Source organism: Gekko japonicus, unplaced genomic scaffold, assembly GCF_001447785.1.
Source record: "Gekko japonicus isolate JY-2015 unplaced genomic scaffold, Gekko_japonicus_V1.1 scaffold440, whole genome shotgun sequence".
NCBI classification, from domain to species: Eukaryota; Metazoa; Chordata; class Lepidosauria; order Squamata; family Gekkonidae; genus Gekko; species Gekko japonicus.
In genome coordinates this window covers 101,544-118,275 of record NW_015177018.1, presented here as the reverse complement: position 1 = coordinate 118,275, position 16,732 = coordinate 101,544, and the positions used below count along the sequence as shown (strand labels likewise).

At 47.2% G+C, this 16,732-nt stretch overlaps 1 protein-coding gene across 1 annotated transcript; it reads left to right on the top strand.

Annotated features, from left to right (window-relative positions):
* The first annotated feature begins 3,390 nt into the window (after positions 1–3,390).
* Positions 3,391–13,132, top strand: LOC107124310 (cyclin-dependent kinase 4 inhibitor B-like). Its single transcript, XM_015427748.1, has 2 exons — positions 3,391–3,815; positions 12,730–13,132. The coding sequence occupies exons 1-2, from the start codon at positions 3,675–3,677 to the stop codon at positions 12,991–12,993; spliced, it is 405 nt and encodes a 134-aa protein (XP_015283234.1). The 5' UTR covers positions 3,391–3,674; the 3' UTR covers positions 12,994–13,132.
* Positions 13,133–16,732: the final 3,600 nt, after the last annotated feature.

Sequence of the window (16,732 nt, the reverse complement as noted above, 5' to 3'; positions counted from 1 at the left end):
GAAGCCCAGATTTGTGCTATGCCAGGGAGCCGTTCCTCAATCACATGATGCCTTCTAGTTTCCAAAATGCTTCACCCACCCCCACCCCTTGAAATTACCTTGCATGCCCTTCAATATGCTGGAATCCAAAGAGTGAGCTGGTGCCTTGGCGTTTGAGCTGTGCTCAGCTGTTTCAGGAAAGCACCTTCCCAGTTTCATTCCACTGACATAATTTACAACCTCGTTATCTCCCATGCTTCTCTTTATTACCCTTGATTGATACCAGGCTGCTTGCCAAGGAGCTGGGAGCAAGAAAAACAAGAACTGTGCAAATTGGATGATCCAGGAAAGTGAAAGTGGCACAGTCTCCCACATGGGTGTTTTATTGTTTTGAAGAGGTATAAAGATCAGGGTTGAAGCTGCTTTATACTGAGTCAGAACCTTGGTTTACCAAGGTCAGTATTGCTTATTCTGACTGGCAGCAGCTCTCCAGGGTCTCAAGCAGAAGTGCTGGAGACTGAACCCAGGACCTTCCCCTGTTCCATTGAGCCGTGGCCCCTCCATACCAGACTTCATGCTCTGCCCAACCTCAAAAGCTCTAGGTCTTAATGGAAATAGAAAAGACAGGCTGCATTGGTGTTATCTATTAGCAGTAATTCATTAGAAATCAAAACCATAAGGATTTTATATTCAATATTATCAGTACAAGAGGGTATTTAAAATCTATTTTAAGCTTCTGTATTTTTATGTTAATATCCTTTTTCAGAAGTTTTCCCAATAAGTTTGTCTTTAGGATGTTTGCCGCTGCATAAATATCACTGTAGACATGGCAAACTATGTAATTTGCCATGTTAAATGGGAACTGTCCTTCACCCAAGCATCCATCCTTAAGACAAACATTCAAGTTTTCCTAGAGATTTTGCACTAACGGTGTGCCAAAAAAAGAGGGGCTGATCTGATTCTTTTGTCATTTTAAAAACTTAATCAAGCCTTTTGGTTACTGGAATAAGTAGTCATAATTGGCTGCGATCACACACACTAAATAATGCACTTCCAATCCACTTTCGAAGCACTTTTATTTAATTTATTTATTTAATATACCGCCCTCCCCATAACCGGGCTCAGGGTGGTTTACATCAATTTTAGTATAATACTATTAAAACAATCATTTAATAACAGATTAAAACAGCAAAAAATCCAGTTGGAAATTGCACTGAAAGTGGATTTAGTGTGTGTGACCACAGCCTAAGTTTACAAAACACATCTTCTCCTTACCTTTTTTCTCCACCTGATCAGAAGAAAATTCTGATGGATTATACCCATCAACTGCCAAATTTTAAATTGACTTTTTTACTAGTTTATGGGTGTTTTATAACGTTTTCCCCTTCTTTCCCAAGATATTAAAAACAGGGATTGGAGAGCCTATTTTCAAACCAATACAGAGCCCATGGGCAGAGAGAGTTAAGCCCTGCTCTTCCCCCTTGCCTCATTTTATCTTACTACATTCAGTTAATTGATTTCCACACTTATCTTCCAATCCAGCTCACTTTTGGAAACAGATGCTTCAGATAAAGTAACACAGTGAGGCAAGTTAGGTAGAGCAGTATTTACTTACCCTTGTCCACAGAGTATATTTTTTGCAACACACACACCTTATTCAGGATTGGGTGGGTTCATATCAGATGCTCCTATGCACAGACACAACAATTAGAGAATTCGTATTGGTGTGCAGATAGGCTAACAGTTCTGGTTGGTCACTGTCTCCATCAGGCCCATATCCACAGAGTCATTCATGCTTTCCAGGGGATATTAAACATGAGTGAACCACCAAAATAATAGTCAGATCTCATCTAATGAATTAGTTAGAAAATATTGGAAAGAATTTTATTTTTGAGGTATGGTTGGGGCAGATTTTGTTGGTTAAGTAACGCATACAAATGCGCTCATCAAAAAAGCTCTTGCTCCCTGTTGAGTGTACCAGTTCTCTTGCTGGGCAATGGGAAAGGCTATTTTCTCAGTGGTATTACAGCACTGGGACAACATCCATAATCAGTTTTTCTAAGCTGGAGATGCTGCATTTCCAGGTGAGGTTTCAAAGAAATGAACAGAATGCAAGCCATTTCATTGGAACCCACTTCATCAAATATGTCAGTTTATATGCATTGTCAACAATGAAAACATACAAGCTGAACAAGTTTTATGTACACACTTCCCGCCCCCCAACCCGCTTTTAGTAAATACCTTCCTCAAATAAAGTGACTTCCTTAGGTTACACCTAAAGTGCCCGTCCATGCTTGTAGTCATAGAAACTAAAGGGGAGATGTCTGCTTCAGTTCACTTAAGGAAAACAATAGGGAACAAGGGTGAGCAGAGCTGGGTGGGTGGAGAAAATGGCACTGCCGCTTTTTAAAGGGCAACAGCTGATTCTCCCCCTTCATTTCTAAAAGAAGTTCCTCTTGAAATGGAAGCTATAATGTCACAAATTTCAGAAGTTCTCCCCAGTCCCAAGAAATTATTAGGTGGGGCTACTCCCTGGCCCTGGGCCCCACCCTAGCTACAGCTCTGAGTAGGACCCAACCAGCAAGAAAGCGTCAAACGGCCCTGGCCCTGTTTTGACTGGAGAGTGTAAACAACAGCTGTTACTGTACACATCACAGTGATGTGTACATCACTCTGGATTCTTGACTAAAGGAGACTGGATCCTTCCCAGATGCTACCACTTCAGACTGTCGATGGGAGTCATATCTTTGAACAGTGTCCTCGTCGCCGCCCCTCCCTCCTCTAGTACTCAGGAAGGAAAGTTTAGCAAGGCCCTTTCTTTTGTCCGTAGTCGACTGCACAGCGTAGAAAAATAAAAAATCCTGTCTTGTGGTATTTTAAAGACAAGCAAAAACTCAGCAGCAGCAGCTACGCTGGACTAGAGCCCGCTGCTTCCGATGCAAGGCGTGGGCCTACTGCTCACTATCTGCAGACATTTTATGGAGGTGAATGAAAACAGATCGAACGGTGTGGGGGTCAAGAGGTCATGAAATGCAAGGGCTGCTGAAAACGACTGCGAAACGAGCAGTCCCCGGGGACAAGGAACTCAGAGACCGGAGTCAAATGTTGCCGTTTCTTCCAGTGCCCCAAGAGGCCTGTTAATATTGGCGGCAACGGTTCCGCTAAGCTGACCCACAGGCGCGCGCGTTTAAAAACAGGAGCCCGCCATCCGCCCTGGCTCAGTGCCGGGGGGGGGGGCCGCGAGCGCCTCACGCCTTCGCTCGCACCAGTTCGCCCGAGAGCTTCGCGCGGGGCGCATGCGCGCTCCCGCTGCCTCTAGGTTCCCTTGGCAAAGAGGCGTGGCGCCCGAGCCAACAGCTGCCGTCGGGCCCCGCCTCCTCGGAGCGGCGAAAGACCCGGAGGCTCGGAGCCCCGGCGGCGCAGGAGGCGGAGGAGAAGCCGGGCCGCGAGCGTCGCAGGCCGGGGCGCAAAGGTGGCCGGGGCAGCCTGGCTGGTGCCTCGAAGAAGGCAAAGGTCCCCCGCCAGGAAGTCCAAAGGCAAAGGGGCCCGGGAACTGGCGGCGGAGAAAGGGATCTGCTGCTGCTGCCGCCGCCGCCTCCAGCGCCCGGAGTTCAAGCCCCGGCGTGGAACCCGGCGGGCGGGGGCTGGCGCTGCCACAAACGGGCTTCCCCGTCTCCTGATGCTGCAGGTCGAGCATGGAGCCAGCCGGGAGCAACCGCGGAACAGACCAGCTCGCCACGGCTGCCGCGCTCGGGGACCTGGAGGCGGTGCGGAGGCTCCTGGACGCGGGCGCAGACCCCAACGCCGTCAACTCTTTCGGCTCCGCTTTGTCCCCGGTCGAATGCTGCGTTTCTGGCCAGGCGTGCCAAGTTCGTGGGACTTGTCCCCGCGTAAACACGCCTCGGCTCCGGCTGCTGCAGCTCGATCCCAGCCATGTCTTCTCGGAAGCTGAGCCCCAATTTAATTAAATGGGCCAGAGGCACCAGAACATGGGGGTGGGGGGACGAAAGCAAACCCAGCAACACTTGACCAAGGTGGTCTGACACCACCACCACCCCGCCGCCGCCGCCGCCAGATCACAGTGATCGGGAAACACTCAAGCAAAAAACAACAGCCATGTTTTGGCAGTTCAGCCCTTTCAGGAATGATAAGGTGGAGGTGAGAAAAACAACAACAGTATCCTAGAAACTATCTGCACAGGAAAGCTCACGCCTCGAATGAAACTTTGTGGGTCTTAAAGGTGCCACGCTGGGCTAGAACTTTGTTCTGCTGCTTCAGACCAACACGGCTGCCCCCACTTGGATCGACCCTAAACGGCATTACTCTCACTGAGCTCGAGGGTGCCGCTCTGCTTAGGATAAACTCAATCGAATAAAAAGCTCAGAGAAATAAAACCGGAGTCCAGAGGCACGAAGAACGTTTACACTGGAAGGCTGTAATCCATGGACATGGGGGGGGGGGCAATTTTAGGATTGCGCTGTAAAAGATTTCTTTCTTGCTGCTGCTGTTCAGCCGCATGCATGACTGCGATAAACTTATTGTGACAGCATGGAACCATTGATTGATTGATTTACTGAAAGATTGATTGATTGATTGAGACCATTAACGAAGCAGGTCTAAAACCGCACCTGCGAAAGAGGCAAAGTTCAGTTTAGACCGACTGCAGTGCCGGATTTACGCATAAGCTAAATAAGCTACAGCTTAGGGCCTCGCAATCTGCTGGGGCCTCGAATAAAAACACAATATAAAAAATGATTTCAAATATTAAAAAGGCGTATATATTTTAAATTTTTCTGAGACCAGCTGATGTAATTTAAAACAGTAGGGGGCCTCTGGGTTTTGTATAGTTTAGGGCCTCAGCAAGTTTAAATCCGGCCCTGCCCGACTGCCTAGGTCTGGCCCTGTGTTGGGTATTTGCATGTTGAAAACACTCAATGTGTATGCATGGGGTTAAATGTCTGTTCTGTTGTTACAGGAAATCACCTGTCTTTGTGTTAGCCAATGTTAGCTCAAGTCTGTTAGCCCGCGAAAGCATCCCTGTTCTAAGAGTTTGATTGGAAGTGAAGTGTTGGTAACTTTGCATTTTATGAGCCCTCTTCCCGTCTTTGTTCGCCTTGGAGTAGAAGCACGTTGGAGGGCCATCTTTTTCCAGTTCTTCTAGTCTAGAGAGGATGTAGCTGATTTAGCTCTCTGTTGTTTTCTCAATAAAAACACAATATAAAAAATGATTTCAAATATTAAAAAGGCGTATATATTTTAAATTTTTCTGAGACCAGCTGATGTAATTTAAAACAGTAGGGGGCCTCTGGGTTTTGTATAGTTTAGGGCCTCAGCAAGTTTAAATCCGGCCCTGCCCGACTGCCTAGGTCTGGCCCTGCCACCGGGCTCCCCACTTCAGGCGCCGGTTCGGACCAGGCAATCGGACTATCCAGCCAACGCCAACACACCCGGCGAGGAACAGCGGCGATCTCCGCGGAAAGATTCAAAGGCAGAGGCCCGTCTCCTCTGCGCTGGGTCCGCCGGAGCCTGCCGCGAAAGGCGGTCGGTAAATGCTTCGAATTGACCAGCAAATGAATGCACGGGTGGCTGCGAAGGAGGCGGACGGATTGGGGTTGCGGGGGGGGCAGGGTTTTCTCCCCCACCCCCCCAGCAGCCAGATCGCCGTCAAAGGCTAAGAAAATAAATCACCCGTCGAACCTGAAGCTTCGCCTGCACCCCCACTGAAATCGGTCGTGTCCAAATTGACTAACGTCCTGTTATAGCCAGACCTAGCAACGCCAGCCTGATATCGACATAACCCACAGGAGGCTGGGATCGGGGACTGAATAAAAGCCAACGGGGGAAGCTTTATAAGAGGACTTGGGTCCACCTCTCTGGAGAACTCGACTTCCTTCCCCCCCCCCCGTTTTTAAAAAGTTACTTGTTTGTTTGTTTATTGTAGCTTCTTAAACAAGACGTCCCTGGCAGAGGTCTTGGGTACAACAAGCAGACTACCACAGTTTTTTGGAGGGGCGGGAATCAGCCCTCACAGAAAAGTAAAGTTTTATTCAGGGTATAAGCTTTCCTGTGCAAGCACACTTCTTCAGATACAGTGAAAGGGAATTTCCTCAACCACTATATATAGGAAGTGAGAGAGAAAAAACTGTCTTGACTCTAATTGGCCCTTCCTGGCAACTATACCCCCCAGCCACAGACCCACCCAACTATACCTCCACCCTCTTTCTATATGTAAGCGCTGAGGAAATTCTGTTTCACTGTATCTGAAGAAGTGTGCATGCACAAGAAAGCTTATACCTTGAATAAAACTTTGTTGGTCTTAAAGGTGCCACTGGACTCAAACTTTGTTCTGCTGCCTCAGACCAAGATGGCTGCCCACCTGCATCTGAAATGTTACAAGGAAGCCTGCAAGCTTTCCTATTCACACTCTTCCACAGAGCTCTTTCTGCCCTTGGATGGTTGTTTTATTTTGCTTAGCCACCAGCCTGATGAAGACGTCTTTTGAACTCCAAGGACCCCTTGTTTCTTCAGAACTTCTCAAGTGGTCCTTTTCTCTTCTGAAAGTCACCTCATCTATTTCTGTCATAAATAGATTAGATTGAAATTAAGATGTGTTTTTTTTAATCTATTTAAACTTTTGGATCTAACTTCTCTTGCTGCATGGCTGGCGGCTGAGCTATTAACAATTCAATCCTAAACACGTATACCAAGAAGTAAATCACCAGGACTTCAATGGGACTTACTCGCTAGTAAGCATGTTTAGGATTGCAGCCCAAATCCCTTAAGGTGCAGCAAACGTCCCTTCTGATCCCCTGGCTCCTGAACTGCCTTTTAATATAGATCTGAAATATTCCTATCGTGGTGTTCCTTATCTGTAAATCCAAAGCTACTTAAATCAGTCAGGACATGTTCACATCCATCCTGTGTTGCTTGCAGCCAACTGGCAACAGGACACTCTCTGTAGCATGTACGTGGAAGGAAAGAAGTGTTTGTTTTTATTTATTTATATCCCGACTTTCTCCCCAATGGGGGCTCAAAGCAGTTTACATCCTTCTGTTCTCTGCCATTTTATCCTCACAACAACTCTGTGGGTCAGAAAGAGCAAGATGGATAGTTTATTAGTCTGTCTGTAGCAGTAGAGAAGAGCAAGAGTCCAGGAGCACCTTAAGGACTAAACAAAATTTGTGGCAGGGTAGGTAGGGAGCTTTCCTGAGTCACTGCTCACTTCTTCAGATACAGCTACACATTTTGTTAGTCTTTAAGGTGCTCCTGGACTCCAAGCTATTTTCTGTGGGGCAGGTTAGATTGTGTGACTGACCCAGCAAGCTTCTATCGCACAAGAATTCAGAGGTCCCGCAAAAACCTAACTGACTCTCCATTTGCAGTTCCCTTCCTAAGGCAGGCAAGACAAACTATTTGCTTTTAAATACATTCAGTTGTTGTGACGGTGTTGTGACAGAATGAAGTAAAGCGATTGCTGTATGGGGTTGCCACGGATCTGTGGCATTCCCTTCCACTGGATGGACCTTATCTAGAGTTAAAATAGAGTTGTAATGACTACTCAGTTTATGGTTGTGATCCGCTTAATTGGAAGTGGGGGGGGGGGATAAGCGGCTTTACATTGTATTTAAAATCGAGGTGCCTAACCTTGGCTGCGATCACACACTAAATAATCCAAATTCAATCCATTTTCAGTGCACTTTCCAACTGGATTTTACTGTGTGAAATGGCAAAATCCAGTTGGAAAGTACATTGAGAGTGGATTGAAAGTGGTTTTTTTTTGTGTGTGTGTGTGTGTATGCACATGATCGCAGTCCTTGTAAGTAAAATGGGATTTAGCCCGTTTTATGGGGGGGGGGGAGGAATTGTACCCCGGATTTTTAAAGCGAAGTGGCAGAGATGTTCAAACAAGAAAGCGATTCTGAATATCTTGCTGTGCGTGCACGACCCTATTAGTGATGCATTTAAGGGTTATAGACTTTTGAATGATTTCTCATCTAATGCCACTGAGAAGGTGGCTAAGTTTCTTTACTCTGCTATAAAGGGACGCCAAGGGATCTCACAGAAATAATCTTATATTTACACTGATGTATATGTATGTTGCAGTTTTAACTTACCTTTTAAACTGTATTAACTTGTATCGATTTTTTCCATGCCAATAAAGGCTACTTAACTTAGTGATCTCAGCCCCTCCCCCCCATCTCAAAACACTTCACAAACTTAGTGAGTGGAGTTAAAGAATGTTCTGCCATCTTCGCATAGGAGGAAGTTCCAAGAAATAACATTTCCGGATCTCTCTCTCTCTTTGCCTTGAATTGGGTCAAAACTCCCTGCGAAATTGAAGGAGCAAACGAGCCCCCCCCCCCCCCAGACCCCGGGCACCAAGCGAAGCGAGGATTTTTTATTTTTTATTTTACCGGTTGAGTCTGGTGGTGAAAGGATCCCGATGCCGGAAAACCCTCTGAGAACCTCGGCTGTTCTCAGAGGCCTCTTGGTGTGAAAAACGTTTTGTGAAAAACGTGGTGCCCAAGGGAGCGATCTGGCCACAGACCCCCCTCCCCCGCGTTTCCTTTTGTCAGAGCGAGACTGCAATCCTAAAAATCACTTACCTGGGAGTAAATCCCATCAAATAGCACGGAATTACTTCTGAGACAAGGGACTGCACTGTTGAACGCCTGCCCACGCTAGCTCAGAAGCAAGACCCACTTCAAGGCGTGTCTGGTCGCAACTCTCTGAACGCTTCCTCGAGGCTGAAATCGGTCGCGTTTACTCAGGGGGGATTCGGCTGGGTGGCGCCCCCTCTTTTCCTCTCGGTTTCACCATCCGTTTGTGAGATCTCCTTCAACGACATTAGAAGCAGGTTTCTTTAAAAAAACAAAACCGAAATATGAGAAAGTACATTGACAGCGCAGTCCGAGGAAGAAGGGGGGAAACAACGTCCCTGGGAGTAAGGCCCGCCCAGGATACCTAAGCAGGACCTGAGCAGACCCGATGAGAAGGGCGTCGTACATTACCAAGGTTATTGGGACTGCAATCGATGCTCCTCTCAGGGCTTTGCTGCGACAGGGAAAGTTGGGGGGGGGGGGGTTGGGTGATAGGGAGATATTGAAAAAATGGTATTTGGCGGAGATAATATAGCCCAGCAGAGCCTGAGTAAAATAATTCAGACTGAGAGTCCATGTGTGATTAAAATATAAAGTTTTTACTAAATTCTAGCATGGGAAAGGGTAACTGGGATGAAAATAACAGAGCAAAATCGGCTACATCCTTACTCTACAAAGACAAAACTAGAAGAGAGAGATTATGGCTGCTCTCCTTCTTCTTCAGAACACCAAACAAAGACGGGAAGAGAAGCCATAAAATGGTAATATACCTTGACACTTTAGTCCCAATCAAATTCCTAGATCAGGGAGAAAACTCCCGGGCTTTCTACAGCTAAAGAACATTGGTTACATGAGAAACATGTGACTTCCTGTGAGTAACATAAACAAACATTTAACCGCAGATATACTGAGTGTTCGACATGCGCTATGTGAGTGAGGAGGTGGAGGTGGTGGGTGGATATTACAACATCGTATATATTAGTATACTAGCAGTATTAAGTGTGTATAATATACATATATGTTCAGGTGGGTAGCCGTGTTGGTCTGAAGCAGCAGAACAAAGTTTTGAGTTCAATGGCAACTTTAAGACCAGCAGAGTTTTATTCAATGTATAAGTTTTTCTGTATAGGCACACTTCTTCGGATACATTGAAGTGTGAGTGTGTGTGTGTGTGTACACACACTGTATATATATACACATACATATATATATATAATGCAGTATAATATATCACACACACACTATATTATGCAATATAGTATAGTTCAGAGGAGTCCAATAGCTTCTTAAAGATTAACAAAAATTATTTCAGATTCAGAGCTCAGGAAATTCAGGCTGAAGTAAACTTGGTTAGTCTTGTAGCATATTAAAAACCAACAAGGCCACCCTTCTGATATATGTGATACTGTCGTTAAAAGAATTATAACCATTTATAGTTATTTGTTTGTGTGTAGGCTGTGTATACTAACCACGCCTGTCGCATTGTGTGCAAATAGATTTATGTGTTATGACTTCAGATATGGTACAGTCTTTTCAGATGTCTCCCTTTTGCATGTGCGTTCTAGCAGTGGGAAATGAAGGAGTAAATAAGCATCCCCCAGGAAGTCGGTGCTTTAAAAACAAGCGACGTGGTCGTGGGGGGGGGGGAGGCTCGAGGGTCCGGGAAGCACCGTTATTCTTCTTCTTTAAACGTTGCTGGGTGGGTGGCCACCGCTCTCCGTCTAGCCTCCCTCCCAAGACGGGTTGGGGAGGGGATACAGTGGACGAGGAGAGGCCGGCCGGCGTCCGCAGTCCCGAGCTCTGAAGTCCCCGGGACGAATGTCCCTCGCGGACAAATCCGAGGAAATCTCCAGCTGCCTCCAGGCAGTGGCCGCTGCTGCGGGAACGCAGCGACGACCCTGGAGACTCTCTCAGTCCCGCCCCGGCTTTTTTCCCCGACCTTCGGCTTCGCTCTTCGGGCTGCCGTTCCGAGTGACGCGGAGGCACTTCCAGCCGGGCTCTCTGGCCGTTTCCCTGGACTGTGAGCGCTCAGTGGGCGAAGGAGCCCCGTGGTGGAGGACGGCGGGCCTGCCTTCCAGGAAACGCGCCGGAGGGCGCAGGCTTGGCCCGCGCGGGCTTCGGAGGCAGTTCTGTCCTCCCTCGGGGTTTCGGCCCAGCGGGGCCTCCGCGGGCGAGCCCTGCCGGGGCGCGCCGGAGCCAGCCCCTCGCCAGGGCTGAGTGCGCGCGGCTTCCAGCCTCTTCTCCTCGGCGTCCTGCTCCCCCGGCCCGGCCCGGCTGGCGGGCGCGCCGGCGGCATCACCAGACGGGAAGGATCCCTCCCCCGGCCGCTTCTAGAGCGGGAGGCGAGTGGGCGACCAGTCCGTGAGGGGTGCTGCTGCCGCCGGGCTTCACAGTGCGGACCCTCCGACCACTCGAGCAACTCCGTGGTGCCGCCAGGGCTGGAAAGGGCAAGCGACCGGAATCCGGCTCCGGCGGCAAACATCGAGCGTCAGCAGGGTTCGCCCTCCCGCCCGCCTCCGGTCCCGGCGGGCTCCCGCCCCTCGCTTCCTTGTCTGCTTCTCTTCCCATCTTCCTCACCCCTTTGGCCAAACACGCGCTGTTTGTCGAGGCCCTTGACAAAACTGAACCCCCTGGCGACCGGCCTTTGGCAAACAAGCTTTTATATCCATCCACACACACCCATATGATATCATGGTCAGTATTTGGGTCTGATGAGATTAACGGGTTTTTCTTTATTAGTACGGGGGGGGGGGCGGTTTGCCATTCCCTTTCCTAAGTGAAGCGAGCCTCGGATTCCGAACAGAAGCGCCACCCCTTTCCCTGTCTCCCGCCTGGACATCCCAGCTCTCCCCCTGGAAAGTCGCTTGCCTTCGCACCAAAGGGGCGCCGAGTCAGGGTTTACCGGGAGAGTCGCCCCCCCCCCCCTTCCCTGCAGCCATATAACTGAGCCACTGTGGCCTACGAAGTTATCGTGTTCGACTAGAAGCGGCCAGACCTGGGTTCAAGACCCTTCTTGCTTTGAACATTGCAGAGGGGCCTCCAGACAATCACTCTCTCTCTCTCAAGCCTCACCTCCCTCACAGAACAAAGTTTGAGTCCGGTGGCACCTCTGAGACCGACAAAGTTTTGGGTCCCAAAGGTGCCACGGGACTCACTCAAACTTTGTTCTGCTGCTTCTGCCCAACACGGGATCCTCCCTCCCGGAGTTGTAGTAGTGACAAACTGCAGGAGGGAAGAACCACGCTAAACTCCTTGGAGAGAAGGCTGGGATTAAAATACATTAAATAAAGAAACCGGGGCCTGTTGCTCACGTGCAGTTTTAGCGTTGCCAGCTGTCTGGAGAAAAGGAGTCCTGTCCCTTTAAGAGAGGTTTCCAGAGAATGTTATTGACCGCGCGCTGTTAATTACCTCCCTGCCACATACTAAGCCTCTCTTTTTCCTCCGTGGCCTTTTGGCGCTCCTAGCCTGACACTGATGATAGCTCTGGTTAGTACTTGAATGGGAGACCGCGGAGGAGACCCAGGGTGGCTACGGAGAAGCAGGCAATGGCCAACCACCTCAGTTTGTCTCTTGCCTCGAGAGCCCTGCAGGGCCACCCTAAGACGGCACTCTCCACCACCAGTCAGTTGTCAGTCAGGAATGATGTGGCAGAGTGAACCATATACCAACTCCACGCTGTAAGCATTTTGGGCTTCCCCAGCATGTCAAAACTTTCTATCACTATGCTGGTTTTCAGTCAGGTGGGTGTTTGTTTTTGTTTGGTTTGGAGGGAGGGGTCTTTCATGCAAAGGCACATTCAAAACTGGAAACCACCACTTGCAATTAAGACCAATTGTAGGAATAATACTGAAGGAACAATATTTAAGTAGCACAAACAAAATAATCCCTAAATAATCCTTACATTTGAATGATTAAGAGCAGAGCTGCAGTGACTCTGATAAGAGGAGGGGCGGTTGGGTAAACGGAAGCTACTGAGGAGCGCACAAGAGAGCAGGCCTAGGCAGGTGTACTCCTAAGTAAATCCCCTTTATTCTGTGGGGTTTACTCCCAGGACAGGTCGCTTCGGATTGCAGCATGTGGCGGCTTGATCCGGTGACGAACCGTCTCCAGCGCTAACTGCGGGACTTCTTTCTCTCTCTTCCTTCTCCAGGTCATGATGATGGGGAGCCCCAGCGTGGCAGAGCTGCTGCTTCAGAGAGGAGCCGACCCAAACCGGCCGGATCCATGCACTGGCTCGCTCCCAGCCCACGACGCGGCTCGGGAAGGCTTTCTTGATACCCTGCAAGTGCTGCGCCAAGGGGGCGCCCGCTTGGATCTGAAGGACCGGTGGGGCCGCCTCCCCCTTGACCTGGCCACGGGGAACGTCCACAGCCACGTGGTCAGTTACTCTGCTGAAGCAGAGAACGCCCCCTAGGAAAAGAACTACGAGTTTGAATTGCACTGGGTAGGCAAGAAGCCCTGCCTTTGACTAGGTCTCTCAGAGAAGGAAGCCAGAGTTGCAGAAACAGAGGGCAGCTCTGGCTAGACTGGACAATTGTCCTCCAGACTGCAGATGGCGCATTACAAGTTTGCATACTCTCCCATGGGGGGGGGGGGGGGAGATTCTGCAGGTGGAAAAGTAGCTGTCCAGGAAACAGGGTTACTTTGCCATTTGTCCTGATCAGCTAGGTTTCTGCGTGTAGACATTCCTTTTCATTTGGGGAGTCATCAAACATGAGAATCTCCCCTTCTGCATCTAGTGCATCTAGTGCACTGTAAGAGCTGGGTTGCCAGTTGTGTTTGGTTACACAGCTCAGTTTTTGGCTCTTTGTTTGGTTTCTTTTGTTGTTCGAAGAAGGGTAATTTATTATTATTTTTCTGGGGTATGCTTAACACTGAGTAATATGTAAACAGCATTTTGATTTTATAGTACTTGGGAGAAAGGGGAAGGAGCTAGCCTGTGATCTCCCAGCTAATTGCACTATTGATGTTGCTTTGGTTTTTCATTTGCACAAAAAGACCTGTTGGCTTATACTTGAGCAAGATAAGGAAAGAATGAAGTAGGAGGGCCTTTGCAATACACTGTGTAGTGAGATTAAAAGAGTGTTTCGTCTTATTTTCCCATAAAATCTCCTTGCTCAAGATGATGCCGTCTAACTCATGTTTCAGAAAGAATAAAAGATGTAATACCTATCCTTCTCCCTTCCCTCCCCAGCATCTTGCGTATATTTATTTGGAAATAAATCTCATTCTGTTAGAATGCATTTTGTAATTAGAAAAGCAGTGAACACACTTATTTAAATGTCTGAGTTGCAGATTTATCTTATTTATCTTTGCATCTTGTTCAGGGCTTAGGCAAACAAACATTACCAATGCAGACCAAATTCACACTTGCAATTTAAAGCACTCTTCAGATTTGCTCCCTTTGTTGCGGTGCATCTACTGGGGGGGGGGGAATACATATTGTTGTTGTGCACATGTACAACAGCACAGCAGTTTAAAATGCATTTGTATTAGTCTTCTGAATCAGCTGCAGGATGGTCAATCACCTTTTAACAACCCTACCTATGACAATGGATAGGTGATTTCAGATGCCCCATATAATTTAAGGGGGGGGGAGGTTAAGCACACCTAAATCCAAATGAAATCAATACCATTAAAGGCACAGTCTGGTACTTAATCCCTATTTATTTTGATGAAAATTATGTGCATGCTTTAGTGTTCTCCACTGTGTCTATTAAAGGAATTTTTTTTAACCTGCCCTTGAAAGGGGTTCAGTGCTGATGGGGATTTAGATACACGTTTTATGCAGAAGAGGCAATTCAAGTGTTTATTGGGAATTCAGACACATTACAAAGCAATTGTGTTTAAAGGCTGTGATGCAGGTCAAAGAAAACAGGATTAATATCTCAAGCCACAGGACCATTTTTGCAGTGTGAAGCGTGTTTCTTGCAGCAAGAACTGCTGTACAATGCTTGTCTGTGCAATGGAAAAGTGGTAACAAGTGGCCAAGGCTTCTCCACCTTATTTAGAATCAAGCCACACGTGCAGTTGCACCGGGGAGAGAATTCTCATCAGTGATGTAGGGGTTAGAGGGTTGGTCTAGGATCTGAGAGACCCCCACCTTTGTATCGCCACTCTGCCATAGCAGCTCTCAGGGTGATCTTAGGCCAGTCACACACTCTCAGCCTAGCCCACCTCATAGCGCTGTTATGAGATTAAAATGGAGGAGAGGAAAATGTTGGGTTATTCAAGGTAGCAGAGCAAAAGAAGCAAGCAGCACATGTGTATATTAGCTTTAAAAATAAAGTTTACTGATTACTCATGGGGAAAAGGAACTGGGAGTTTAAAACAAGCACATCCTGTCTAGCATCTCTAACCTACATCTCTCTCTAACTGTTACCTCATGTGTGTGTGCCACAGGCAAGACTTAGAACAAAAGGCAGTAAAACTTTCTAAGCCTTCACCCCGGGACACCTTCAGATCTATTGATCAGCCAGTAGACAATCATTATGCATATTGGCACCTAGACTCTGGCAGGTAAGACATACAGGCTACTCTATAGGTCCTAAGGCTATCTTGACTAGGAAATTAGCATGCATGAGTAAACACATTAATTCTTTCATGACATCAGGAAAGGAACTTCTCATATCCCAACAGACAATCATGTTGTAAGCTGCTCCAGGGTCCCACTGGGGAGAAAAGGAGGATATAAATGCCTAAATGAATGTAAATACACATGTCGATACCAAGAATGACCATTCGTGCTCCACATCCCTGACAGCAGGGCTCAAACCAACACTGTCCTTCTATACAATATGAGAACTGTAGTCATCCTTGGGTATGGTTAGAAGGCACCCAACACTGCAACCTGCAATTAAGCTGTCCTGGAGCTGGCCAGTACCCACAGGATCTGGCAGCCCGTCTCCACTGCCTTGAGTTTCATGAAGGATAATATATAAGATAAATACTAAATATATATATAGGATAAATATTATACTAATTATAGCTTGTATTGGAGTAGCTTGCTGTGCCAGTGCAGTTTTCCACAGCACCTACAAGGCCAGACTAACATGACCCAACAATCAGAGTCTTAGTGGAGAGATTACTGCTGGCGGTCGTTCCAGGATCCATAATGAAAGCCAATGGCACTCAGTTTGGGGTTAGTAGGTAATCATAATCTACTGCCAGATGGGATTGTCTTCTAGAAAGTAACCCTTGGGTTAAAAAGCACAAAAGCAGTGCAGAGACAACCATGGGCCTTACTTAAGGTCATGCTACTTGCAAATGGCAGTCCATCCAGCAGACTAGCGTTGTTGATGCCGAAGCCCATTCATTCAAAAGGAAGTCCCAGAAAACTCAGTGAGACAACATACTTGGAGTTTTTCCATTATGCACACCCCATACTGCAGCAAACATGAAACAGAGTCTGGGGGGGTACCTTAAAGACTTGCTCCAAGTCTGCATAGAATTTCAGCCTTTGTCTAGATCACATAAGATTTTGTGTTGGGTTGACAATACTGTTTTATAATTTAACATAGATGTTTCTACTTTATCAAAAGTTGTAGATTTCGAAAGTCTTCACGGAATGCCCCTAAGAGGATAACAGCCTGACATTGTCATAAATTATGAACCCTCACACAAAACAAGAGTTATCTGTTTATCCAAGCCTGTTTCTTTCAAGTAGCTAACTAAATGAATCAGAGAGGGAATGCTAACATCTGTTATTATTATCGAATGATATAACATTTTAGCTAACAGCAGAATAGCAAAAGACTTTTTTCAGGAGTACCAGATCTAAAAACAGGTAACAGCTAACAAATTGATTTAAGAATATAATCCTAAACAGTGTTCTAAAGCCATTGATCTCAGTGGGAAACCTGCCTGCCTAGAGTGCCCTTAGGGAGATTTAACAGTCTAGCCCAAGAGATCTCAGATGCCCCACACAAACAAAGGTTTCAATATGTATCAAATCCATACAGCTGAAAAAATGTGCTGGAACCATACAGAACGTATTGAGATAATTGGAAACTAGAATCAGTTTGGCAACGTCTTGTCCAGGCTTGCATGAAGGCAAACAGAATGCATCATAATTACTTAACAAAAAGTACTAACTTCACCAACTAGCCTCTTGCATATAATTAAAACTTTTGACTGACAACCATGGCAGCTGA